Source organism: Microchirus variegatus (assembly GCF_963457635.1).
Source record: "Microchirus variegatus genome assembly, chromosome: 15".
NCBI classification, from domain to species: Eukaryota; Metazoa; Chordata; class Actinopteri; order Pleuronectiformes; family Soleidae; genus Microchirus; species Microchirus variegatus.
In genome coordinates this window covers 5844650-5872624 of record NC_139816.1, presented here as the reverse complement: position 1 = coordinate 5872624, position 27975 = coordinate 5844650, and the positions used below count along the sequence as shown (strand labels likewise).

Sequence of the window (27975 nt, the reverse complement as noted above, 5' to 3'; positions counted from 1 at the left end):
TCACTGATTTTCTGAATCGAGTTTGGTGTGAGAGAGTGAGTTGTTTACAAACTTCAGTTTCCTGTTGTAAAACACACACACACACACACACACACACACACACACACACACACACACACACAGACAGAGGAGGTGGAGCGTTACCATGGTGAGACTGCGACAGGTGGCTCTGCTGGTGGTGAGACTGACCCAGGTGCGGGTGCGACAGGTGAGCGTGTGCCAGGTGGGACAGGTGCGTGTGCGCCAGAGAGTCGGCCAGTCGCCCGGCGTTGCCGCTGCCTCCGCTCTGCGTTGACGAGGACGAGGAGGAGGTGGAGCCCAGGTGGGCGGGGCCCAGCTGGGAGGGGCGGCTCATCCAGTGCTCCATGCCGGACATGTCGTCGCCTGGCCCCGCCTCCTCGTCCGAGCCCGACGACGAGTCTGAGCACAGGGGGGACAGGCCTGGTGAGAGTCAGTGACCGCCATTATATTTCAGTGAGTCAAGTTTTCACGAGTCATGATTCAGTGACAACAGTGTGTACAATATTAAAGGAACAGTTCAACATTTTTGAAAAACATCAGCTCATTCACACTTTCCTGGTTAAATAGAGCATATAAATTAATGATATTGTAAATGTAAATATTACATTGTTTCTGTTCTATATTTTCATATTTAGAGTTTACAGAGTTTATATCTTTTTATTTCTTTTTCCAATATTCTATACAGTTATTTTGACCAGTATCAGACCAATACTGAGTTTTGTATTTGACAAGTATCGTTTTGGCACTAATACCGATAATGAGTATCACATCAGATCAATACTATTATATCGAACCAATATCAATACCAAGTATCATTTTGGACAGATTCTGATACCGAGTGTCATATTGGACCAATACTGTGTACAGTATTGTATTGGACTGATACCAAGTTTCGAACCAATATCTGATAATAATAATATAATAATACTGAGTATCTTTCCGGACCAATTCCGATACTGAGTATCATTAGACTGATTTCGAAACAGAGTATCGTTTTGGACTGATTCCAATACTAGTATCTGACCAATACTGATACTATATATAGAGTTTTATATGGGTTAATACTGAGTATCGTATTAGACTGATACCAAGTATTGTATTGAACCAATATCAATAGTATAATTAGTATAATTACAGACTGATTCCGATACAGAATATTGTATCGGAATAATACTGTATCTTATGGGAACAATGCTGATACTGAGCATTATTTCAGACCGATACTGATACTGAGTATCACATTGGCTCGTCCCTCATTAAAAACATGTTTATGGTAGCATTTTTATTTCCTACCAATAAATCCTCCGAAATGTTACACACTGGACCTTTAAGTGACATCGTATGACATCACACTCAGACGTCAGCGTTCTCTCGGGCGTCAAATTCAGTTAGCGAAATTTCCTCAAAAGGTCAAAAAGAAAAATTAGCGGCGGGCAAATGTATTATATTTCCTTCATTAAAATTCAATCATCGTCTCATTTGCGGCATCACTTCTGGTTATGCTCGGCGTGACAAGCTCACATTTGAGCTAAAGGTCGAGTTGCCAGAAGAGAGGAGGAAACGTGAAGAAATAATCAGTATTTTTCCTCTTCAGAGTGTGAGCTGCAGTCAAACAGCTGAGTGCTTAGTTTTCCCCTGAGAAACGTGTCAGTTTGCAGTTTTTCTGCCACAATCCTGACAACATAATCCTGTCTGGACACAGAGTGTGTACCTACGCTTGTGAGGACATTTTGTCTTTCGCTCACAGCTTTAAATGGCTTTTTGAGGGTTGAGTACAGGAATGACATGAATGTGTGTGTGTGTGTCGTCACCTGGAGGTGTGTACGCGTCCATGGACGTCTGCACCACCAGCGAGCGTCTTTTGGAAGGCATGGGCACGGCCACCTTCCTCTCCACGTGTCGCGCCAACACGGCCTGCACGGCCTCGGTGTGGACGTCTGAGAGACAGAGAGGGACAGACGTGAGACGTGAGAGACATGTGATGCAGAGGAAGAGGACGAGCGTCTTCTTCACTCGTCGCTCCGCTGAGCCTCTGATTAGATTCATAAACGACTGCAGGAGTCAACACAGACCGAACAGGAGGAGATAAATATCAGTTTATGAAGCGAGACAACGTCGTCCTCCAGCCGAGCGACGGCGATAAAGACTCTAATAACAATCATTTAACTGTAAAGGACGACGAGTTACACGATAACATATGTACGAAGAGACGCAAGTGGAAGTTCAGTCAACAGAGACGACTGCTTAATAAAACTCTTCTTTTTTATAGATTGATGTTTTATTGAACCCAAAACTGGGAATTATTTATTAATTAAGAAGTCACAAGATAAATGAGAGCCAGGATTTTATTTCACACATTTAAAAAATTTGAGTTTGTCGCGTCTGTGTCTCTTGGCAACAAATTTAAGGAAGGTTTTGTTTGTAAACAATCCCAGCTATGTGTGTTTAGTTATTTTAACATGTTTAATGTCAGATTATCAACAATAGTAACATTAGTGACGGAAATCTAGCTAACCCTTATTTTTACGACAATTTATTTCTTGGAACAAAGACTTTTCTTACAACTTAGCTAGTGAGTTAATGCTGATTACAAAAATTTGCGATTAAAACATCCAATATCGTTTAGTAGTTGTTTTCTTCTCCTAAAATGAAAAATCGTTGGTTAAAAGCTTTACAAAAATGAACGGAAATACACTTATATGAGCATTTTCTTTACAATTTAATGGAAAGTTAATGGAAACCTAGTTAGTACCTAGTAAGTACTTTTTCTTAGAATATAGACTATTCCTACAACGTCCACTAAAACACAAGCTAGCGCCATAACCTCTGGTCAGTTGAGGCTAATGAGAAACTTTTTAAGGTGGAATTGGAGATTAAAACATATGATATTGATCAAAAACTTTGTGTTTTAGTAGTAGAAAAATTTTAGGCCAACAGTTTGCGAAACACAAAGCTAGGTTCTTAACGTCCGGTCAGTTGACGCTAATCACAAAATTGGAGTTTTTGAGGTTAACAATTAAAACATCTGATATCAATAACATCCGTCTTTTTAGTAGTTGTTTTCTAAAATGTCCTAAAACGAAAAGTCAGCTTAATTGACATTAGTCGGGCTAATTTGTTGAAAACCAGCCCCTCAACAGAGATCTAGATCAGGGTTTCCCAATCCTGGTCCTGGGGTCACACTGGCCTGGATGTTTTGAGATGTTACCCTGGAGTTATCCTCTCCTCAGAAGACGAGGTTTTAGCGTAGTTTTTGTCTGTACCTGATCTGTAGCGCTCGTCTCTGGTGCCGGAGGTTCTCCGTCGGTGGAAACGAGCTGCGGAGGGAGGACCGAGCGCCGCCCGGTGATGAGACATGGGTCCTTCCATACCTACAGAGGCAGGCGAGACAAGCAAGCAGACACACACATATAAACACAAACACACACACATACATATATATATACAAACACACATATATATATATATATATATATAAACATACATGTTTGACAGAAGCAGTAGATAAAGAGCATAAAAAGGAGGGAAAAAGCAAACATGGAGATGATTTGAATCAACTTTTTAACACAAAATGAAATAATAATAATGATAATAAAATAACAGTCATGTTTGTTGCTGCTGCTCGGTGTCACATGACACTGGATCACGTGAGTGCGTTTTAGTTGCTGTGAGGCCTGTGGAGCCGGAGTGTGTGTGTGGGTGAGTGTGTGTGTGTTGTTCACATACACACACTCACACACACACACAAATGCAGAAACAGAGGAGCAGGCCCAAGCTGAGCTCTAGGGAGTCTTAACCTACATTCACTAATGGCTGTAGCTGAGGATGGAATCGATGGAGTGCAGTTCAGTATCATCATCACGACTGTGTTTGTCATGATACCAGATCGATCCTCGACTAGTGATGTGGGAATACTTCCGCTGAGTGTATCTGTGTGCGTGTGTGTGTGTGTGTGTGTGTGTGTATCTGTGTGCGTGTGTGTGTGTGTGTGTGTGAGAGGGGCGGGGTCAGAGGCTACTAAATTACCTCCAGCATGTTGAACATATGCCCTGACCAGCTTGGACCTCTTCTTCTCATAACCCTTCTGAGTGATGTCCCCTGCAAACAGACAGAGATAAATAGAGCGTGAGAGCCAGAGACGGCGGTGACGACAGTGGCCTGTTTTTGTCAAAAAAAAAGAGAACCTAATTTACGATGATTAAAAAAAGAATATCGATCTCGACCTTCGAGAGCAAAGGTGGCAAATATTTAACCCACGCCCCAAGAGTGATTTCCTGCAGGGGTTAAAAAAGTGTTGGGGCTGTAGCTATTGTAGCGCAACTACACGTTAGCTTATCCCGCTAACCTGAACCTGCTGCCAAGTCATAGTCACCAAGGCAACTGCTGATGTGGGCGACACAGCGACCAAACTCTAACCCCCTCCCGCTTCTCTGAAATCGGCAGTGTGGAAATATTTTGCGTTCCCCGTGAGTTTTGTCTGCGACATTCATGTCGACAAGAAAACCACGGTGTGTAAACTATGTTATGTGTGCGTAGAAAAGCACAGGACGTATATCATAAGGACATACACGCAACTACGGCAACAACTCTTCGGACCTCGTTGGGAGCAAAACTTCCTCGCTAAAGTGATTACTAGCGCTATAGACGTGTTTGTAGCAAAAACCCTGGAATTAAACATTTAATTAGCATAATGGAACCACGCTTACTACCACATATGGTCATGAAGTCAGAGGTCAGATTTAGTGACCTTTTAGTGACCCTATGTTTTGACCCTATTTGTGAGGGATTTGTATAATGTTGTCATGTTTTTGTGTGTGTGAGCAGGTGGAACTGAATATTAGAGGACTCAAACTTGATCCCATGGTTCTCAAACGGTGGTAAAAACTTTGAGAACTACTGGTCTACAATAAAACCAACGTAAGATATAAGTAAAAATAAAACAAATCATGACATAATGAAAAAGTCTGGAAATGAATGAGGGAGAAAAAAAGGAAAAATGTAGAGTTTTATCAAAGTATACAAATCTGTTTATTCCACGTATGAAGAGCTGCTGAAGGTAAATCAAGTCAAAGTTAACAACAGTAAACAAAGTAAAACTGCATCACTGAAGGACTGATGGTCAGTGAAAAGGAGAAGCTCAATGAAACCCCTCAGGGCGGTGCTTGTCGCCGAGGCAACCGCTGACCACCACCACCTGTCAATCACACACACACTCCTCACAGTGGGGGCTAATTATGAGCTAAAACCTCCTCGTCTGTCCTCATTACGTGCCGTCAAACTGGACCGCACCGGTTTATTCGCTTAACTGAGTCACATTTGATTAACACAGATGTCAAGTTCAACAAGAAAAGACAAGACGAGAAGTAAGTCATCAAGTCCACAGGTCAGAGACTGTCCACACATCACAAATATTATCCTCCTTCAAACACGTGAAAGACTGATGATGGATGAGGTAAACCCACGAGATTTATGTCAACATACGAACAAAACAAAGGACAATGTCCTGTCAAAGGTCCAGAGTGTAAGAATTAGTGACACCTACTGGTGAGACAAATGTATTGCCTTCACAGGCCAACAGAAACATAAAACAAGAGGTGGCCACACATGGAGACACACGATGGCTGCCTCAGTACAGCAAGACCCCGTGCCTAAAGAACATACAAAAGTCCACAAAAACCAAACAATATTGTACTTTAAAGTGATTACACGCTTAAACAAACACATACGTGCCGTATATTCTCTTTCTGCCGATAAACATGTCTATACGTGACACAGTAGACCTTTAAATGAAGCGTAGATGGACAGAAGCAGCAGTTTGTGTGGTGATAGATAGGAAAGAATGAAAGAAAGAAAGAAAGACAGTGCGTTTCACAATCTGACCGTGGAGAACGGCCAGAACATCTGGGTTCAATCCGCCCATCACAGTGTGTGTGTGTGTGTGTGTGTGTGTGTGTGTGTGTGTGTGTGTGTGCTCACACATGTGTGTCATATCTGAGCATATTTTTTCTCTCAGATCAACCGCAGCATAACATTCTCTCTCTCTCTCTCTCAGACACACACTCAGACACACACACACACACACACACACACACACACACACACACACACACACACACACAGAGTCTGTGGGGAGACGCCATCTTCCACTCACAGCGCAGCAGAGCAGGGAGGGAGTTGCCTAGCAACGCCTCTCCAGGAGAAGGACTGAGACAGCCATCTTGGATTTGAAGCGTCAGATGTGAGACGCTGGTTAATAAACCACAGTAAACACTGTGTGTGTGTGTGTGTGTGTGTGTGTGTGTGTGTGGTACCTGCCTCTATTGGCACCTTCATTACTTCTCTCTCTTTGACACACATGCATTGCACACAGACACACACACAGAGGAGAATCAATGGCAGATTGGAGTTTTCAGGTTGTGTAACCTGAAGGTCTGAAGATGAAAAGAAATATGACTTCAGTGAAAACATCACAACCTGGAAGTATTACAAATTATTCCAAATAAATGAATTAAGCCTATGTCCTACTTTTTCTGCAGCACAGGTGAATTTAAAAAAAGTTTCTCACAATATTTCTATGTTAACTACAGCAACTATACCTAACTGTAACTAACACAAGTACCTGAAGCTGCAGCTAGTTAGCAAGAGCTAGTTGAATACGGAACCCTATATCTATGTTCCCCGGGTCCTATGTTCCCCGCTTTGTATGTGACCGGGGAACATAGGACCCTTTCTCTAACCCTAATCCTAACCCTACCCTTTTTCAAAAAAAGGGTCCAATGTTCCCCTGTCACATACAAAGTGGACCTTTTTTGGGAAAAACGGGGAACATAGGACCCTGGGAACATAGGCACGACCCCGTTGAATACAGTTAGTTGAATAAAGCTAGTTTTAGCTGGTTGAATACAGTGAGTTGAATAGCAAATTGCTTATAGCTTAAAGACTATAGCTAGTCGAATTTAGCTCGTTTTAGCAAGTTCTAAACAGCTAGTTGAACATAGCTGGTGAATAAAGCAAGTTTTAGCTGGTTGAATACAGCTAGCTGAATCAAGCTAGCTGCCTATGGCTAGTTTCCTGTAGCTAGTGACAACAGCTGGATGACAATAGCTAGTGGAATGCAGCTAGTTTTAGCAAGTTCAATACAGCTTGTTGAATATAGCGGGTTTTAGTGAGTTGAATACAGTGAGTTGAAGAGCAAACTGCTTATAGCCTAATGACAATAGCTAGTTGCGTATAGCTTGTTCAATACAGCTAGTAGCCTATATCTTGTTGCCTCTCGCTAGTTGCTTATAGCTAAAAGTCTACTGTAGCTGCTTAAAGGTAAATCTAATTTTTTGTTTGTTTTTGTTTTTTAAACTTAAGACAAAGATAAGAATTGTTGTGATGCATCAAATAATAGACTATTTATCAAATGCTAAATTAAACGCCATCAACTTTCTAGAATGTATGTTTGGTTTGAGTGTGACACTGTGAGACTCAGGATTATGTCAAATCTGTACCAAAATGCACACATTATAATTATTATATTATGTTAAAAAATGCAGCTTCATCTGCGATGTTATAATTAGCAAAGACCAGATTTCTCCTCCGCCTGCATCACTTAGTCATTTCTTACATTTCCCACAGTGACCTGCATCAATCTGTGCTGTGATTCTGCTGCCGTTTCACATCCTGGTCACTTTCCTTCTGTCGTCTCCTCTCTGCTGCTGACTCACGATTCGACTGTTAAGAAAAACTGACATTTACAGTTGATGTTTCTTTAGATCTCAGGAAAAGGAGAGTCTGTTTTTGTGAACTTGTGCTGTTACTTTTATGGTTATACGTTAGGATGCTCGCTATAATTTGGCATGTTTTCACCTCCACATCCATCTTTCCCTGGGAAAATTATGTCCAAAAACTTGCAGAATCATGAGAATAGTCAAATTCTTTGTTTCCTTCATGTCTTTTTTCCCCCTTCACATCTTTATTTTATTTGATCTCTACATCCTTTTGTTTCAGTCCACCCACAAAACCAACACCATGGAAACCAAATCTACCTCCAGATGCCACACACACACACACACTCATTTTTCACACTCATTTTTCTATTTACTTATTATTTAAGATCATTTATTTTTGTCACTATGCTTCTTTGGTAATTGATTAATAACTGATTAATCTAATAATTGTTGCAGCTCTAAACACCATTAAGTCAGCAAATTATATAAAACAAACAAAACAACAGAAGAAACGATCTAAACTGGGAAACAGTTGTTTTTAAGGGGCTTTAATATTTTTTTCTCTCCTTTATGTCTTTTAATTATCTTTTATTTGGACTTATTTAGTTTTACTGAGAAAAAGTTCCTTTACACACTCAATAAATATCTTTTATATATACATTTTATATATATATTGAATTTGTGTCACTGGTGAAAAACACCTGAAGCTGCGTAGGAGATTTAAAAGCTTTTACTTTTGTAGAAAATATAATAGGATATTTTGGTCAGTTAAGAAAAAGCTGGAGCCCTGGTGGTCAAGTTGTCATGACAACAGGAGTTTATATTCAGATTGAAGTTAAACAATCACAATGAGATTAGAACATGTTGTCTGTGAGTCGGCGAAGGCAACACGACATCACACGTCCACCTGATTTATTCTGAACAAAGACAGAGGTTTTTTTTGGACAATTTGACCTGTGGACATTCTGTCTCACACCGTCTCCATGGAGACCACGGTTTTTTATCATCTTCAGATCATTTAAACATCCTCGATTTAACTCTTCTTAAAGTGAAAACACGGTGACGATTTTGAGAAGACGGTACTAAAAAAAGCCGGAGTGGTAACCATGGACGTTTCGTGTCATCTCGTCTCTGAGAAAGTCAACTTTCATTTCTATACAGAGGAAGCTATGACAGTTGCCATGGTAACTGGCGTCCAGCTTCTCACATGCGTGACCCCCCCAGAGAAGTAAGAGTTTGTGAAATATGAAACAGCTTTAATTATTCGTGCTTATTCTGGGTTTTATTTTCAGTGTCTCACGGCTTTGATGGAACATCTGAAACAGAAGAAGCTGCTGCTTATTTTATGATGTTTTTTTACTTTCTTCCCTCTGTAGGATTAAGATGATTTGCTGTTACACACTGTGTTTTGTTACTGGCTGTAGAAATCCCACACATCACTGTTTCCTCTGTATATACGCAGACTCTTGCATAGGTTGATCTTTTTATATAAAACTATTCTTGGCGCGGTTCCTCCTCATCTGTCGACCTACATGTGTAGGGGGGAAAAAAAAACACAAAATCAATACGTCCTTCGCTCACAGAGTTTTCTACACATGATGGTCCCGAGAGTGAGAAGAGAAGCAGCTTTTAAAAAGCTTTTAAATATTCTGCTCGGTCCTCATGGACTCACTGACAGAGTGATGGTGTCTGAACTGATCTCTGTGGAGGAGTTAAAGGTGATTTTTGAACGATGGAGACGATAAAAAAACTCTCTTGGTCGATGTAACTGCTTCTAATTTGTCGGCGAGTCCATTTTTAGAAACTGAACCTTTATCATAACTGGTTTTGTCTTTGATTCTGTGTTGGTTCTTGTGACAGTTGTATATTCGACCTACCAACATAGCAGACTAGCAACCTGCCCACCTACGTACGAAACTAGCAACCTACCACTCTATCTACCAACCTTCCAACCAAACTAGCAATACCTACCTATCAACCAGTCAATCTACCTACCAAACGAGCAACCTACCTAGCCACCTACCAAACTAGCAACCAATCTACAAAACTAGCAACCTGCTTACCTAGTTATAGAACTAGCAAACTACCAACCTTCCAACTAAACTAGCAATACCTACCTATCAACCAGTCAATCTACCTACCAAACTAGCAACCTACCAAACTAGCAACTTACCTAGCCACCTACCAACCAACCAACCTACCAAACTAGCAACCTGCTCACCTATGTACACAACTTGCAACCTACCACTCTACCTCCCAATCTAGCAATACCTACCAACCTGTCAATCTACGTACCAAACTAGCAACCTACCAACCAACCAACCTGCTCACCTATGTACGAAACTAGCAACCTGCCACTCTACCTACCAACCTCCCTACCAAACTAGCAATACCTACCTACCAACCTGTCAATCTACGTACCAAACTAGCAATCTACCAAACTACCTTCCTACCTAAGCACCCACCCACCCACCAACCTATGTACCTACCTACCAAATTACCAACCTGCATACCAATCTAGCAACCTATCACTCTACCTACTTAACTAGCAATAGCAACCTACCAGCTGATCTACCCACACAACTACCACCAACGTACCAAACTACCTGGCTACACAATAAGAGTCACCTAATCTCTCACTCCATCTTAATCTAATCTCATTAAATCAGCATGTGAAGAGCGAGGAAGAGCAGGATGATGAGAGAATAATTATATTAGATTTTAACGTTTTACTGAGAGAGATCAGGATTTTCTCAGGTGGGAGAATCACTGGTTTGAATCACATTTTGGTGACGCTTCAGAGCAAAGTCGTGGTGTAAAAAAATAACCCTGATATTGACAGACGCTGCCGCCGCGCTGGCATGGGCTCCTCAGGACTCGCGTCACTCCGTCGATGACTGACAGCTGCTGTGTTTTCATAACACACCAACGCTCGCTGCTCAACAAGCTGTCACTGTTCACTTCCCAGGAGACGCCTTTGTTCTGCCGACGTCTTACGTCCATTTTTATTGATTATTGGGCGGATTTCAAACGTCAGCGCTCGTCTCAAACTGACAGAAACGTTCCACAGGGATTAAAAAAAAGTTTGGCTTCAGATTAGGCCTGAAACCAAACATTCTTTTCCTCTATTGATTCATTCACTAATAATGGATCTTTTAAACTATAAATCTGTTAATATACATGTTAGGGGTGGGGGCTCTACAGTGAAATATCGCTTTTTTCATTGTCGCTTTTGAGAATTTGAGAAAAGTATCGTTCATTTTTAAATCATATAATTATTTTAACTAATGGTACAAATAAACTTTTTTGTGATAATATCGTATTGTCACTGAAATATTTTGATATAATTTCACGACTGAAATATCGCAATAATATTGTATCGTGACTGAAATATCGTGATAATACTGATGCTACGAATAAACATCAAACTATTTGTGGATTAACATAATCTCACTAGAGCTGTTGTGTGAGTTTATCGCAATTGCAATATGTTGATAATATCATATTGTGACTTAAATAGGCACGAGAGCGAGAGGCTGACAAAACAGCAGTGTTGACGAGATTAAATCTGTCAGAGCTCATCTGATTTCTGCACAGATTATCTAATAATCTGGTGGATCCGGGGTGGAGCAGCGGGGCGGCGTCAGACCGCACAACGACCTGTCAGCAGGGACGGAAAACTGTGGTCTCAGCTCTGTTTCAGTCAAAGTGAAACTGTAAAAAAAAGTATAAATTGTTGTTTTTTATGGAGTTTTACTTTGAAATGATTTCATTCAACGATCGTACGCGGTGTTCAATGATTCATTCTCATAGAAATGAATGAATGAATCATTTATCGAGTACACAACAGGCAGACAATTCTCTGACTCAAGCTCCTACAATGAAAAACTATCTTTAAAGGGCCACTTCAACAAAAAATACAGTGAGATCAACCATCACACAGCTGCTCTCATGCCCAAAACGGCAGAGGATGATGGGATTGAAGTTTTTGATGCACAAGACACTGAACAAACAAATGAAAATGACTTCCTTGAAGGAAGAGAATGTGACATTAAAAACAGGTGAAACAGCCCTTTACTCCCCACAACTTCATCCACAATCAGACTAGTTTTGTTCAGTAATCGGATTAATTCAGTGGTTTTAATTAGATTACTTTGAGTGTTTCTGATTCAGTTATTTGAGTAAACATGATCAGATTATATCAGTGGGTACAATCAGGTTATTATGTGGCTTATATTCAGATTACTTTATTTGGTGTAATCAGATTATTTTGATGCATGTGTTCAGGTCATCTTGCTGGATGAAAACAGATTACTGAGGCAGTTAGTCAGATTACTTCAGCGGATGCAATCAAACGATTTCTTGTTAAGTAATCAGATTAATTCAGTGGTTTGAATGAGATTATTTTGAGCGTGTCTAATTCAGATATTTAAGTATACATGATCAGATTATTCTGTGGCATATATTCAGATTACTTCAATTGGTGTAAGCAGATCATTTTGGTGTTCAGATCACAAAAATGTGGCTCGTAAAAAAGTTTACGATTACAAACAAAGCTCGGCCTGTTTTTGTTGACAAATCGTTTTAAAGAAGAAACTATTTGTGTTCGGAAATTTAACGTAATTTATTAAGATTTAATTATTGCAATTAGTTTAGTCAGAATAGCCACAACATTGAATTGTCACTTACCTAACATGTAGATATTGAACCATTTACGAGCTGAATTATGTTCCATATCTGTCTTATATCGCCATACTGATCCTGTTTTATTACTGCAGGTTACAATAAATCAAGTTTCACTGCAGAGTTTGCAGCCGTGACAGAACCGGAGCAGACGATAAAGAGACAGTTCACTGGAAAAGAGCAGATTTTAGACTCTTTGCCTGATAAAATCTACATCACTTTAAGTCTGTGATGTTTTAAGAACATGTTCATGTCTTTATCTCACTGTTAGACAGACTTTTCCAAAAAGGAAACTGAAGCTTGTAAATCACTCACTCTCCCACACCAAACCCCATAGAGAAAATCAGTGATTTTATCTCACAGGGACACAGGAGCTGCAGGTCTACTGCTGCCTCGTGTGGTCACTTTGTGTTACTGAGGAAAATCTGGACAAAGTATTTTAAACCCGATGTCACAATATAACACATTTGAACTTAACAATGGAGGCAGCAGTGGATCAACAACTCCTGTGTCCATGTGATGTAAAATTGCAGGTTTTTACAATGGAGTATGGTGCAGGAGAGTGAGTGGTTTACAAACTTCCGTTTCCTGTTGGAAAAGTGACGTAAAGACGTGAACATGATCTTAAAATGTCGTAGACTTAATCTGGGGTAGATTATTATAAGGTTTTCTTATGCTAAATGTCTAAAAATCTGGGTTTTCTCTCCATGAAAGCCATAAATCCTGAACTATGACTTTAAAAACACATCTGAGCCACAATAAAGGGACATTTCACAGGGAAAAAAAGAAGGGCAGGCCTCCACATGCTTACATTAATAAAAGATGTCATCTCCCATTATATAAGGCCGAAATGTTACTGTGTGAGGTGGATTGAAATAACAGCAGGGTGGACTGCTGTGATTGTGTGTGTGTGTGTTTGCTGCATCCGTGTATGGAGAGGAAGCAGGAGGAAGAAAAACGAAGAAGAGCATCCTCCTCATCCTCAGCGGCTCTGCAGGCCCTAACACACCGAGGAAGGGGCTCCAATCCCGGGCTTTAAAAGCCATAACTGCGCCCCTCTCCCTGTATGTGTGCGTGTGTGTGTGTGATCATAGCATTGCGATGCACACACACACACACACACACACACATACAGGTATGATTATGTCAACATCTCAAGGTCAAACTGCTGCTTGTTTTTCGCTCGTGCACCGGGGAAAAAAGAAAAAAAGAAAACCCCGGTTTGTTTATTTTCAAACACAGAGACAAAGAGCAGCGGCCCGATCCTGCAGTGTGTCCCCGCTCTGCCCTCTCCCTCTCCCGGCCTCACAGAGCTGAGCAGGCCGGTCTCTGCTCCGGCTGACAAACATCTGGATGGGAGGAGGAGGAGGAGGAGGAGGAGGAAGGGGCCGCAGGAATGAACGGCTAGATTCCGTTAGTAAGTGTGGAAGGTGTGATGATGATGATGATGATGATGATGGTGATTGTGAGATAACGGGATAAGAAAGAGGAAGAGGAGGAGGAAAGAGGAAGAGGAGGAGGAGAAGAAGAAGGTCTTCTTACCCTCTGACAGCTCCAGCTCCAGCTCCGCCAGTCGGGCTCGGATCTCCAGCGGTATCGGCGACGCCTCTCGGTCCGCCATTCCGCTCTCAAAAACACCTCAGACCGCTGCTGTTGCTCCTGCCGCCTCCTCCTCTTCCTCCTCCTCCTCCTCCTCTTCCTCCTGCTTCTCCTCGGCGGCCCCTCCTCGGCGGAGGCGCGTGAGAGACGACGGGACGTGGAGGGAGAACAAAGAGAGAAACCGCGGGGCTGCTGTTAGCGGGAGCCCGCCATGGCTCGGCCCCGGCTCCGTGAATCAGCTCCGGTGTGTCGGTGTCTGCGCTGCCGCTGCCGCGGTGCTGCTGCTGCTGCTGCTGGCGGTGGAAGTGATGATGATGATGGTGGTGGTGATGATGAGCCTCGGAGCCGTTTGCTGCTTCTCTCGCCGCTCGTGTCACGTGACTCTACGGAGGCTGAGGGGAGGAGGAGGAGGAGGGAGGCGGCAGTGCCGGTCATCACCGACAGAGGGCGCAGCGAGCAACCACACCTTTAACACAGTGCACTGCCGCGACCACACCTGTTTAATAAACACATAGAAATCCTTCAGTTTTTGTTGTAAATTTAAGATCAAACACCAGTTATTGTCTGAAAATACAAATGTGGACATAAAGGAATCGCTCTTTTTAGATTTACCAACGTTTATTGGTAAAGTTGAGTCAGCATAACGACTGTGAAACAAAACATGGTGGTCCAAAATGGCGGCCGCTGAAAAGCACTGTAAACCGCTTACTCTCCCACACACAAAAGTCCACAGAGAGAAACTGTGCGTTCAAATTGGTTATTTTGTCAAATTCTGTGTTTGAAATCCTTCGTTCAGATTTACCTCCGTGGCACAAACTGACCACACGAGGCAGCAGTGAGTAGACCAGCAGCTCCTGTGTCGCTGCTAGCTTAAATCGCTGACTTTTTTTCCCCAATGGGCTTTGGTGTGTGGCGGTTTTTTGACGTTCTTTAAAAAGTAATCACCAATTATTATCTCTGAAAATACAAATATGTCATCCCTCAGAGCTTTTTTTTATATATGTCGCATCGTTTCTTGGTAAAACGGAGTCGACATAAAATATTAAAACAGGTTTAGCTTACTGGGAAAACATGGTGGTCCAAAATGGCGGCCGCCGAAAAGCTCGTCTAAATCGAAAGAAAAAAACCCAACATAAATTAGGTCACCTTACATGTATAAACAGGCAATTCAATTTATTTAAATTTTTTCCACGTATTAATCTTACCTTTATTTAAAACACTGGGATTTCATTTAAAAAATAAACACACAAATCATGCATTTTATCATCTGCCCAAATCCTTTTTTTTAATAGCATTTTTGTGGATTTGCTGCCTAAATTATTTTAGAAAACAAAAAAATAAACACTCACTTGAATGGACGGTGGTGCTGGTGGAGAGAGAACATCCTCCAAAAGCTGCTGCAAATTCATGCTGAATGTAGTTTGTTTATTCATGAATTTTTACACACATAAATATGAAGTTATAAAAGAATGAGCAATTAATTCATTTGTTTATGTTTTCTTGATTATGTTTAAAGCTAGAAATATGGGTCAGTCCACACTCTGACATGCATGGCTTTTTTTGGTGCAGCCCTATGAGTTTTGTAACTTAGAATGGACATGAGCGATAAAATATAATATAATAAATATAATTATTTTCATGTTAAAGGCTGATGACCTCCATTGGCCCGCTTCTTCACAAGGGTTAATCTTTATGGAAGCTTAAGCTCCGCAGTTTAACACGACTCATATTGAAGGTCAAGGAGCCTTTAATGAAGTGGTGAGTGAGTGAACTGGTCTAATGTGGCAGAAACAAACGTGCGAAGCTTCATTTGTCCTCGTGATAATAAACTGGATTTCATTAGTTTCATTAGCCTCCGACAATCAAATCATCCTCGGTGTAAACAAGTGCAGAGGCCGAGTAATGGACTCATGACTGCTACAGTGGCGTTCCACCGCCACCTGCTGGTCAGAGGAGGAACTGCAGCCAAACTGAACCTGCTCTGTGTGGAGAAACAGGTAAACATTTAAACACACAAACACAACATGGATAACTTCAAAGGCACTTCTTTAATTCTCTCTCAATATTATGTACATCTGTACAAAGAAACGCATGCCTGAACTGCCGCTGCTGCGTCTCCGTGGCAACAGCGTCCACATTTAAAAATATTTTTAAACAGAAGAACATCGGTTACTCAATACAGTCAATAAATCAATTCAAGTTCTTTTACGTCCACAACAAACAGGGTGAGACCAAAGCTTTAACCACACGAAAAAAAAGCACTTCTAGCCAACGTAAATAAAAAATGAGACGTAAATTAAAAGGGACAGTTCAGGTTTTTGTTTAGGCAGTCAACACGCACACAAAAAACCTGACCTATCTCTTTAAATTCTAAAAGGAAATAAATAATAATAATAATAATAATAAAAGAAAATCATGCACAAAAGGCTTGGTATTCAGTGCTTTTCTCAAAAGAACCTTTTTTTAAATTATTTATTTAAATTTGAATCCCTGACTGGCAAAAATCACACAGGTACAGAGGTGTGACGTGAAATCAAACTGAATGGCACTAACATTTAATGAGGAAAAAAAGACGCATTGCGTGTGCCCACAGTGCCCCCTGTGGACTAAATTATGACACAAACGTGTGGAAATTAAAACAACCAAAACACATCCTGGATCACACACACACACACACACACAAACAGGTGAGGAAACAAAGAAAGAAAGCAGCGTCAGTGTTCGTCCGCAAAACGAGACAAAAAACTAAATGGAACCTGGCCCTGAAATAACTGACCTCGACCACACACAAACATTTACACCGCTCCTTTCCTGCTTCCATTTTTAAAAAGTCAACGCACCTCCAGATCCACGCCGACCCAAAACGTCCAACTGTAGCCGGCGGTAACAGCCCTGCCCCCTCGGCGCCCAGTGTGGGCGGAGTTTCACATTCTACTACATTCTGGATTTATCTGCTGCACAATTAGTACAAACATACATTTTTACAAAACAAAACAAAATCTCTGTCTTTTCTGGTCACCGTGGTAACAGAAGTTGGGACCGGAGGTGTGCTTGGGCTGGTTATGTCGACCCCGCGTCTGAGGAGGCGTGGTCAGCAGGATGGGCCGGGTCATAGGGCGACGCTGATGCTTTCTGGCAGATCTGAGCGTAGCTTAGCTTTTTGACTTCCTGTCCAATCAGAGAAGACGACAGCGGGCAGATTGTTTTAAAAAGGTACAGTGCGTAACTTTTTAAGTTGTTGGTATTGTTATGTCTCTGTGTGAACATTGTCTTACCTTGACTGGATCCTGTGTTTGCAGAGAGGCTTTGGCCTCGCTGGTCGTCTCTGAACACTCCTTTACGTTCCTATGGAGACAGGGAGGACATTAGGGCCGGTTCACACTGGACGTAATCGATTACGTCGACTACAAAAATTTGTTGACGATAAAACGTAAGCGTCGACGTGTCGTGTTATTGTTATTGTAAATCACACACCGGCCGCTTCAAGCTCAGCTGTAACTGCAGTGTAAACAAACACGACCAAACACACACTCGCGATATCCAGAACTAGCTACAGGAAGTGCTGGGGGCAGTGTTGATCGTTGTTTACATCCCGCAAGGAAGCAGAGAAGAAGAACACATGAATTATGGCGGAAACATAGACGACATTGCGTGTCTCCATCAAGAGTCTCCTCATGACACCAATATGTTCATGACTTTTAAAATATCAGGTTTATCAGTGAAAGAGAGAATATGTCTCCACTTTCTCCACATACAGCTGCTAAAATAATACTAAATACTAAACCTGGTGTCAAGTGAACATCGTCCCCTGGTGGTTTTTGTACACAGTGTATGAATGAAACTTACAGTTGTGAGTCTGTCTGTGGTTCTTGTGAAGGTGTTGATGATTGACAGGAGCTGCCGCCTTTCACTGGACCCTGTGATGATGAAAGGCAGGTGAGTCGTGTGTGTGTGTGTGTGTGTGTGTGTGTGTGTGTGTGTGTGTGTGTGTGTGTCAGACAGACTGTTACCTTGCTGCTATCGTTCGCTGTGAGTTCGGTTGCTATGGCAGCGCTAGCGCCGGAAAGAGGAGGGAAACTGGTCAGCCCGAGCTCGAGAGGAGGAGACGGCTGACGGGGAGGAGACTGACCAGGTGGATTCTACACACACAGACACACACAGACACACACAGACACACACACACACACAAAGACAATGCACAGAACCAATAAACACAAACATACTTTCATGTTTTTCCTTCAAATCAATTTTCAATATTGAGAAAAAAATCATAATCATGCCATCGAGGCAGTTTAGGCATCTCTGCATCTGTGTGTAAGAATCTGAATTTTATTAGACTACAATTTATACAATAATAGACAAACATACTTGTATAAATTGTAGTACATGTAAGTGTAAAACAGGCATTGTTTCTTTACCTGACCGTCCTCTGAAGATTTGTCCCGTGACCTTGGGTTGTTTCTCCTCCTCTGACCGTTTCCTTTCCTTCAGAGCACAGACTTTATCAATGTTTCACTCAAACATGTCTATGTGTGTGAAGTTATCAGAGCACATACGAGAATAATAAACACTAACTCGTGACATAATCCAACCACGGTGGTTTATTTTGAGCTGTTGCCTTCACCGTCCTGTCGTAAATGTAATAAATGTTATGCAAGGTTTACGTATTCTAATTAAATGTGGCGACACTGTTGTTGAATATTTGTAATCTCATCTCTCCGTCCTTTATATTTTTCATTAACCCCGTGTCCCTCAGGTGTGACGAGTCTTTACCTCCCCCACTCAGACGAGGCGTTCACAGGCTGCTTGTTAGACTCTGCCCTCCCTCCTCGGCTCTGGCTGCGCACGTTGCTCCACGACCGACCTCGGCCCGGCCTGGACGGAGTCGAGGGACGCTCCGGCGGCGTTTGCTCCGTCGAGGGCGAGGAGTCGCTCTGAACGACTTGACGGCGGTCTCCGGCGTTGGACCACCTGGAGCCTCTCCTGGAAGATGTTAGCGAGGAGACACTGAGCTGACGACGTCACGGACAGGGACGAAACAAATATTATCACGGCTAATAAAAAGCTTGTCATAGTCACCTGGGCCTGTGAGGGTTACGAGGTTTGAAGTACGTTCCTGGATATCCGTTCATCAGACCGTTCATCAGACCGAGAGGCTGCTGCAAACAGTAGGTGGCGTCATAACAAACAAGGGAGACATTGACCTAAATATCAACCAACTTCACTTATTTCTTACACAAAATTCAAGCACTTTCAATGACCCATGATTATTTTGGGTGATTTAGAAAAACTTCCACTCACCTCCGAGTGTTTGTATCCCGACATCCACACGTCACTGGGGAAGTCGAACACCTGAGCTTGTGTCATGTGGGCGGAGTACGGCTGCTGGTAGTCGTTCATGGTGTAGTACAGGCCATAGTTGTTGTTGCACTGGTCCAGTTGGGGACACCTGTAGCCGTTTTTGGGCGCGTACGAAGGAACCGTCATGGTTTTGGCCTTGATCCTGACCATCAACGGTTTCCCCTGAAACACCCGCACTTCCTCTCTGAGATATTTAAAGACCTGAGGACAAACACACACACACACACACAGTAACCCTCTCAATCATTTTGGTTTTTAATCATTATTTGAAATTATTAAATATATATATATATATATACATACACACACACACACATGCATACATACATACATAAATAAATGAATGAATGAATGAATGAATGAATGAATGAATGAAAAGCTGGATTTTTACCTGCTGTGCGTCGGCTTCAGATGTGAAAGTGACGAACCAGTTGTCGTTATTTACAAACTCGCAGCTCACGAACTTGGGCAGATTCTGTCCATCAAAGAGAGACTCCACGTCCTGCACAACAGAGACGTCAGTCACACCGACACATCGCTAACCTTTAATCTCTGTATTAAAGGGAAGTTCTGAAATATAATGTCAGTTGCAGTAGAATCTTTATGAATATTCTTAAGTTATCGTAGACCAAGTCTTTTATTGAAGTGGCTAAAATCAGAGGGGTTAGTTGCTGTGTGGGATGTGGACTCTTACCTCACGAGGCGTCGTGTCAGGGATTTCACGGAGGATGAGAACACATCGCCCCTGTGTGGGCCGGACCTTCTGTCCACACGGCGCCACCTGGACCAGAGGCAGCGCTGCAGTGACGGACAGTTATCACATTTAGTGATTTAAAAAAAAAAAAGTCATGAATACAATTTTTTTTTTTACAGTGTGGAAATCCAGAAACACTGACATTTCAGGATGTCGGAGAGGACGTCCACGTCTGTGCAGAGGCTCTTGACCTTGTCAAGGCTCGCGATGGTTGAGATGGGGACGTACTGGTCGCTGTCCATCTGAGACTTGAGGTACAGGTCACTGCTGAGCTGCTCGCTGTGAACACAGAGGATCAGGATCAGTCAACACTGTCCCTGTTAAGGCCCCACCTGCTGGTGAAGGAGTGTATCTTTTCTCTTTCTGTGTGTATTGTGACCTGTTCAGGCAGGATTCCAAAACGGTCCTCAGCTCTTCTTTGACTTGATCTGGAAGAAAAAACAAAGGTCAGCAAACACACATTTTTGTTCCAAGTAACTTGGATATTTGAAATATTTTTCTTAATTTTTCATTGTTGTTTTTCATTGAAAATACAGTGCTACTAAATTGTATTTACACAGCACCTGTTACAGATAAAGAATCACACAATTGTTCAGTAAAACATAAAATACCAGTAAAAAAAATAAGTTTGTTTAAGCCTATAAACAAACAATAAAAAACAGTTGGAGAACTTCCCTGCAGTATGAAGCATGTGCACTGTGTAATCAAAGCTCCCAGTTGTCATCAAAGCTTTGACACCAAAGCTATGTCTTCAAACACTTATTATTTTATTTTCCTGTCTTTCATCTGTAACTGATCATCAGAACCCGTACACTTTGTCCATTTACACACTTTGAAGTCGTGTGTAGAACAAAACCTTAAAGACACTCGAGTTGTCCGCCATACTTGTTCTGGTCACCCTTCCCAGAGGGTAGGGGTTTATTGAGCTGTAGGAAGCAGCCGGTAAAAATATGGACACTCATCAAACTAAAAGCTTTCATCATTTAACGGCTATATTTAATAAGACAGAGGAAAAGTAGAAAACTGGGTACATTTTCATCAATTGGCTCCTCTGATTTCTAAAAATCAGCTTCAGAAAAACCCATATAGGTCGACCTCTGGCCAAGAGTGAAATAAAACAAAATGTCCCACTAAATGTGTCTATGAAGAGACATGGAGGAATATGAATGGTGGTCCTGGACGAGCAGTTATGTGAAAGACGGCAGCTTTAATAAACCCAAACTAGATCAGACTGATACCTGTAACAGGAGGATGAGTGGACTCTCCATTGACCACAGGTGCTTCACCGGTCAGTATCTTGAACTCAACTGAAGTGGGATCAGCCACGACCTCAACGAGACCCATGTCCTCCAGATGGAAGTCCGACACAAACCCTAAAACAAAAACAACACCCCCCGTCATCCAGCAAATACTAAATCACACTCTTCCTCACAGACGGCGAAATATCATAGTTTTTGTTGATTTTAGTTGTGGAGTTGAGGTTGAGGTGACTCCATCTCACCTTCAGGGTCGGTCACAGGGTCGGTCAGTTGCAGCCACGGCTGCTGAGCCTGAGGGTAGGCGGGGCCATGGACCTCCACGTTATAGTCATGACTGGTCCAGACCTCAGCGTCTGGGTTGAGGCTCGGAGCAGCAACGGGTTCCTGAAATTAAAACGACGAGGCTACATATGACTCATGAGTTCATAACAAAGCAAAGGTTTTACTTTGTTACATCATTCATTTTTCCACCATTTGTTTGCTTCTTAAATGTGAATATTTTCTGCCGTCTTTGCTCCATATAACAAAGAAATCATTAAAAATGAATCGTTGTTAGATCGTGGACAAAACAAGACATTTGAGAACATCATTATTATATACAACAGACCACTTACAGACTGAGTACAGTCTGTGTGCCACTCCCACACACACGAGCCCTGCGGCATCACAGTGCTGTAAGGAAACGCTCCCAGCAGAGCCATGGACGGCTGCAGCTCCGACACCGAGGCCGGGATCTGCTCCACGCCACCCCCCAGCACGCCGTCGTCCTCGGCCACGCCCTGAGCCCACTCCTCCAGGCCCAGCTTGATCCACGGGTGAGGGTAGAGACAGCACGCGGAGGAGTCGGCGTCTTCCCCGAGGAGCTCCGACACCATCTCCCTCATCCCTCCTTCACCCTCTCCCTCCTCTGCGACCGCGTGACCCTGGAAGTGAATCTCGTAAGACGGGAGCGAGGCGTAAACGTCGATCTGACCCGGGTCCACCGTGATCATGGAGATGTTCTCTTCACCATCAAATCCCACAGTTGGAGTCGTGTACATGTCACAGACACTACCGTCAGCGAGGACTTCATTGTCTTCATGCTGTGTCTCTGTGGACAAAAGACAAGATGCCTCTGCAGCTGCGTCCAGGTGGACATGAGAGTTCAATATATCTGTGGGTTCAAAGGACAATGGAGGACAGAAGGACAGATGCTCTCTGGAGACGAGGTAAATCTGAGCCTCCTGGGAAGCCGTTTCTTCCTCCTCACACTCTGCTGGATTTACTTTAATCTGGATTTTGCCGTTTCGACTCACTGGAGCATGTTCCTCAAAAGATGCACAAGGAGATGAGGAAGAGGAAGTGACAACAGGAGTGCTGCTTTCAGCAGAAGGAGGCTGAAGGAGACAACCTTCACTCTCACCCTCAACAACATCCTGAAGACTGATGCTTGGATTGAAAGTTGCAAGCTCCAAAAACAAATCTGGGCCAGTTTTAGTTAAATAAACTGAAACAGCATGTTCCTCCACAAGTTCGCAGTATGGATTTCCAGACGTCACTTCACAGATCTGTTTCTCACCTAGATCCAACATGGAATTATTTGTAACAGGTTTAGGAAACAGGAGTTCTGAATCCTGATTTTGTGTCTTAATGCTGCTCAATTCAAAAGTGGGATCATTTGAATTAACATCAAATTGTTCTGTGGATGTGGATTTGGGTAAATCTGAGGTGAATTTACAAACATCTAATATAGTTGATGTGGTTTCAGGTACAACTGATGTGGTTTCAGGTACATCTGACGTGGTTTCAGGTAAATCTGACGTGGTTTCAGGTACAACTGATGTGGTTTCAGGTACAACTGATGTGGTTTCAGGTACAACTGACGTGGTTTCAGGTAAATCTGATGTGGTTTCAGGTAAATCTGTGGTGGTTTCAGGTACAACTGATGTGGTTTCAGGTAAATCTGTGGTGGTTTCAGGTAAATCTGTGGTGGTTTCAGGTAAATCTGTGGTGGTTTCAGGTACAACTGATGTGGTTTCTGGTACAACTGACGTGGTTTCAGGTAAATCAGTGGTGGTTTCAGGTACAACTGATGTGGTTTCTGGTACAACTGACGTGGTTTCGGGTACAACTGACGTGGTTTCAGGTACAACTGATGTGGTTTCTGGTAAATCTGTGGTGGTTTCGGGTACAACTGACTTGGTTTCAGGTAAAAGTGATGTGGATTCAGGTACAACTGATGTGGTTTCAGGCAAATCTGATGTGGATTCAGGTAAAAGTGATGTGGTTTCAGGTACAAGTGATGTGGTTTCAGGCAAATCTGATGTGGATTCAGGTAAAAGTGATGTGGTTTCAGGTAAATCTGATGTGGATTCAGGTAAAAGTGATGTGGTTTCAGGTACAACTGATGTGGTTTCAGGCAAATCTGATGTGGATTCAGGTAAAAGTGATGTGGTTTCAGGTACAACTGATGTGGTTTCAGGCAAATCTGATGTGGATTCAGGCAAATCTGATGTGGATTCAGGTAAAAGTGATGTGGTTTCAGGTACAACTGATGTGGTTTCAGGCAAATCTGATGTGGATTCAGGTAAAAGTGATGTGGTTTCAGGTACAACTGATGTGGTTTCAGGTAAATCTGATGTGGATTCAGGTAAAAGTGATGTGGTTTCAGGTACAACTGATGTGTTTTCAGGCAAATCTGATGTGGATTCAGGCAAATCTGATGTGGATTCAGGTAAAAATGATGTGGTTTCAGGTACAACTGATGTGGTTTCAGGCAAATCTGATGTGGATTCAGGTAAAAGTGATGTGGTTTCAGGTACAACTGATGTGGTTTCAGGTAAATCTGATGTGGATTCAGGTAAATGTGATGTGGTTTCAGGTACAACTGATGTGGTTTCAGGCAAATCTGATGTGGATTCAGGTAAAAGTGATGTGGTTTCAGGTACAAGTGATGTGGTTTCAGGTAAATCTGATGTGGATTCAGGTAAAAGTGATGTGGTTTCAGGTAAACCTGGTGCGGGTGTGAGGCTGGTGTGGCAGGTGAAGGTGACCACTTCACTGGGCAGTGACGACAGAGTGGAGATGGTGGAAATGGACGACACCTCTGTGAGAACAGTGTCTGCTGTGCCTCTGTGGACAACACCTTCATCACTGCTGCTTCTGCAGATGTTCACAGGGACAGACCGGCTCTGCAGGGAGGCTGAATCCACTTCAAAAGGTTTTCCAGAAAAACACACAACATCGCTCTCCTGTGTCTGCAACAGTTTGAGATCACATCCTGAAGAGCTGAGGCTCTGACTGGATGGAATTAGTTCAGGAGACTCAGTGGCTGCTTGTGGACTTTGGAGGTTGATAACTTTGTGCTCCATGTCCTTAAAAACTCCCTCTGCAGGTTTGTGGGCCTCCAAGTCCATACTCTGCTCCTCTGTGACATTCATCTCTCGGTCTTCATGCTCCTCCTCAAATGCTTCACTCATCCTGTCGTCTGTGGATTCTTCTGCAGCCTCTACACTCACCAGGTGATTAAGATCTCCAGGATAAGAGTCCTCAGTTTCTGCCTGAGGACATGAGGTGGGCAGCGGTGCAGGGTCAGAAACGGGGTGAGAAACAGGATCAGAAAAAAGTTCAGGGTCACATACAGGTTCAGAAACTGGTTCAGGAACAGAGTCATGAACAGGTTCAGGGAGAGGAACAGGGTCAGACACAGGTTCAGAAAGAAGAACAGTGTCAGACACAGGTTCAGAAAGAGGTTCAGGGTGAGGAACAGGTTCAGACACAGGTTCAGGGTGAGGAACAGGTTCAGAGAGAGGTTCAGGGTGAGGAACAGGTTCAGAGAGAGGTTCAGGGTGAGGAACAGGTTCAGACACAGGAAGCACATGTCCAGGTGAGGTGAGTGAATCATCAGAGTGTAGATGTGAAAGGATGGTCAGAGACTGATCAGGAGTGGGTGACAGTGTTAAAGCTGGTTCTTGGTCACATGAGCAGCTGGTGGTTTTAGGTTGTGCGGCGTACGTGTGGACTTCAGATTCCTCTGCGTTTGATTGGCTGGGGACTAAAGACATATGTGCAGCTCTGCGGGGGAAGAGAGCCGTTTCTGCAGCAGCTGTGTCTGCTCCAGCTGTTTGGGTGTAGCTGGGATCATGTTCAAGGTCAGCTGCGTCAATGGAACATATGCTGTAGAAGCTCCGGGTCCTTGTTTCCACACCCTGACACAGTGTAGTGACCACGTAGATTTCATCATTTCCCTCGTCCTCCTCAGCTCCGGGAGAATCCTGCTGCTGCGTCACCTCCTGACTCGGCTCGTCCTCTGACTCCGCCCTCACTGTGACACGTCCAGAACATCCAGGAGCAGGAAACCTGGTCAGAGCTGAGCCACACCTGGTCGGTTTGTGCTGCTCCTGACTGACACAGGAGGACCTGGCGTTCTCAACCACCTTCTGTGTGACTGGATTCTGGGTGAGTACCTCCATATAGGGTGCCGGTTCGCAGCTTGGCAAGGCCGCGCGGACCCCACCTGCTTCTGTGTCCGTGTTTGAATGTATATCTGTGCTGGCTGCGATAATAATAGCCTCCTCTGCTGCTTTAGGGTCCCTCGTGCTCGGCACAGTCACGTTCTGGTCGTCAACACAAACTTTCACTCCTGGACGTCGTCCCTTGTCTTCCTGAAGTGTCTTCGAGGACGGTGTCTCGTCTCGTAGGGACACATGTTGAGCCAGAGCGGTGGCGTGCTGCCTAACCTGCTCCGTCACCTCGGTCGACCCGTGGTGGAGCGTCGGCTGTAACAAACTGCTGGTCTCGGTGTGTGGGCCGGGGTTGAGCTCCTTACTAAAGCAGCAGCCCATCTTCTCCGGCCTGGAGTGGGATTAAAAAAACAAACACTGCTATGGCCACACACACACTCGCACACACACACACCAAGAGCCTACGCGACACAAGCGAAAATCATGAGCGGCTCCTCACGTCGTCTCAGCCACATGCAGAAAGAGACAAGAGCCTCTGCTCCCCACGGCTCACCCCCTCTTTACTCCCTCCCCCCTGACCAGAATAGCCCATGTGAGTGAGCTCACATGTTCCTGCCACTCAACATGTGTGTGTGTGTGTGAGTGTCTGTGAATGCATGTGGAAGCCCCAGTTAGGCTTCAGTTTGAGAGGGTCAGCACATGGTGGAGAGGGAACCAATCACAGAGCAGCAGTGCAGCATTTTCACTCCACCTTTATCTCACCCATCATTCACATTTAGACTGACTTAGTTTTTATTTATTTATCTGCCTCAATGGATCATTCTTAACTCTAAGGCTGAATCCCAATACCACCCCTTAGCCCTCCCCCTTCCCCCTACCCCTTTGTCAGAGTTCCCCTTGGCCCTCAAAACAGAGTTGAGGGAGCGAGGGGTACGAACGTTCCCCTAAGAAATGAGACACACCTCCATTACGTCATCACGTCGTCCGGACTTGACGCTCGCAGACTGCTACATCAACAAGCCGATGCGATGCTTGTTGATGTAACAATCCAAAAATGCCGTCCTCACAAGTAATGTCTGTTGCCTGGGCTATTTTTCTGTTTTTACGACTGTCAGCTGCTAACAAAGACATCGGCGGCGACGCTGTGAGGAGTGTTCACACACACAGTTACAGCGACTGCAGACCCGCTGCATTACCATAGCCACACACACACACACACGGTGCAGAGGGAGAAAGCTGCTCGCAGACAGAGCGGAGGAGAGCGGGGACAGAATCTCCTGTTCTGTCCTGAAGACGTAACTGTGCACTCCGGCACAATTTGTTAATGTTAAAAAAAAATAGCGATAGCAGCTAGCTAACCACTTACGAAAGGAACGCCGGGATAGCATCGGCTACGACTAGCTAGTAATTCAAAACAAACTTGACGAGTGATTCAGAAACACCGTTGACAATTGAAGAAGACCACAATACATCATTACACATGACTGTCGTGATTAAAATACTGAAAATACATTGTGCGAGTCTTTAACGGCCAGCTTTCAAACTTCGCTGACAGGTGACGCGGCGGAAGCTGCGAAATTCCTCGAAGCCCTCCGTTTCAAGTGTGGTCCTGAGGAAGCTTCGTTTCGAGGGCTACGTAGCCCTACGGCTTGGCCCTACCCCTTAACCCTTATGAGAAATGAGACAACACTACCCCTCACATGAACGCGCAAAAACAAGGGGTAGGGGGAAGGGGGAGGGCTAAGGGGTGGTATTGGGATTCAGCCTTAAACAGTGCAATTTTAAAGCAGTCATTAAACAACCATATTCTCGCCAAATAAAAAATGAAATTTAAAACAAGAAACACACATTTAGCCAACTGACAATGTACAATTGTAGCTCACGGTAAAGTATCACAGCCACAATAAGCAGTGTAAAATTGTGCAAGGACTCATTAGGCATTCACCCATCCAATAATATACACAAATAAACGTTTTTTGTAAATATAGTAACAGAATTATTTCTATTTCATTGAAGTTTGAAGAAACTTTTTGACACTTTTTGATTCAACAAATGTGTTATTTGTCTGTATTCTTGCCCGTTTTAGCCAAGACCTCTTGTAAAAGAGATGTTCAAATATGTAAAAGACATTCCTGGATAAA

General features: G+C 43.3%; 2 protein-coding genes across 6 annotated transcripts in view; both read right to left on the bottom strand.

Annotated features, from left to right (window-relative positions):
• The window catches only part of LOC310937624 (disco-interacting protein 2 homolog C-like), a gene marked incomplete at both ends in the record, with an annotated part of 33755 nt that extends 19715 nt beyond the window's left edge, over positions 1 to 14040 (bottom strand). For 3 of the 4 annotated variants that reach the window (XM_083901929.1, XM_083901931.1, XM_083901932.1), the window contains 5 exons: positions 145 to 441; positions 1833 to 1958; positions 3285 to 3392; positions 4048 to 4119; positions 13962 to 14040. In XM_083901929.1, coding sequence (XP_083758055.1) covers positions 145 to 441; positions 1833 to 1958; positions 3285 to 3392; positions 4048 to 4119; positions 13962 to 14040 — 682 coding nt within the window. Of the gene's footprint in view, positions 1 to 144; positions 442 to 1832; positions 1959 to 3284; positions 3406 to 4039; positions 4120 to 13961 lie in introns of all 4 variants that reach the window. The other variant, XM_083901930.1, reaches the window with a different exon arrangement.
• A 2073-nt stretch (positions 14041 to 16113) lies between these two features.
• Positions 16114 to 26398, bottom strand: LOC310937486 (uncharacterized protein). 2 transcript variants are annotated; one of them, XM_083901767.1, is made up of 15 exons: positions 22007 to 26398; positions 21635 to 21776; positions 21372 to 21506; positions 20513 to 20561; positions 20276 to 20412; positions 20074 to 20177; positions 19771 to 19881; positions 19320 to 19580; positions 19098 to 19177; positions 18792 to 19001; positions 18437 to 18503; positions 18029 to 18157; positions 17865 to 17935; positions 17294 to 17363; positions 16114 to 17186 (listed from the first exon to the last, which is right to left on the bottom strand). In XM_083901767.1, exons 1-15 carry the CDS (start codon positions 26213 to 26215, stop codon positions 17079 to 17081), a joined length of 5883 nt encoding a protein of 1960 aa, XP_083757893.1. In that variant the 5' UTR covers positions 26216 to 26398; the 3' UTR covers positions 16114 to 17078. The 2 variants fall into 2 exon arrangements, with proteins under 2 accessions (XP_083757893.1, XP_083757894.1); XM_083901768.1 differs by having other exon boundaries at positions 19098 to 19174.
• Positions 26399 to 27975: the final 1577 nt, after the last annotated feature.

What these genes read in the sequence shown, in the direction of transcription:
- LOC310937486 (XM_083901767.1), bottom strand. Translation starts at nt 26,215, where the DNA reads ATGGGCTGCTGCTTTAGTAAGGAGCTCAACCCCGGCCCACACACCGAG. An exon ending in ACACAGACTGTACTCAGTCT is followed by an intron (nt 21,777 to 22,006) that starts GTAAGTGGTCTG and finishes TTTTAATTTCAG; the next exon opens with GAACCCGTTGCTGCTCCGAG. An exon ending in CGGGATACAAACACTCGGAG is followed by an intron (nt 19,178 to 19,319) that starts GTGAGTGGAAGT and finishes TACTGTTTGCAG; the next exon opens with CAGCCTCTCGGTCTGATGAA.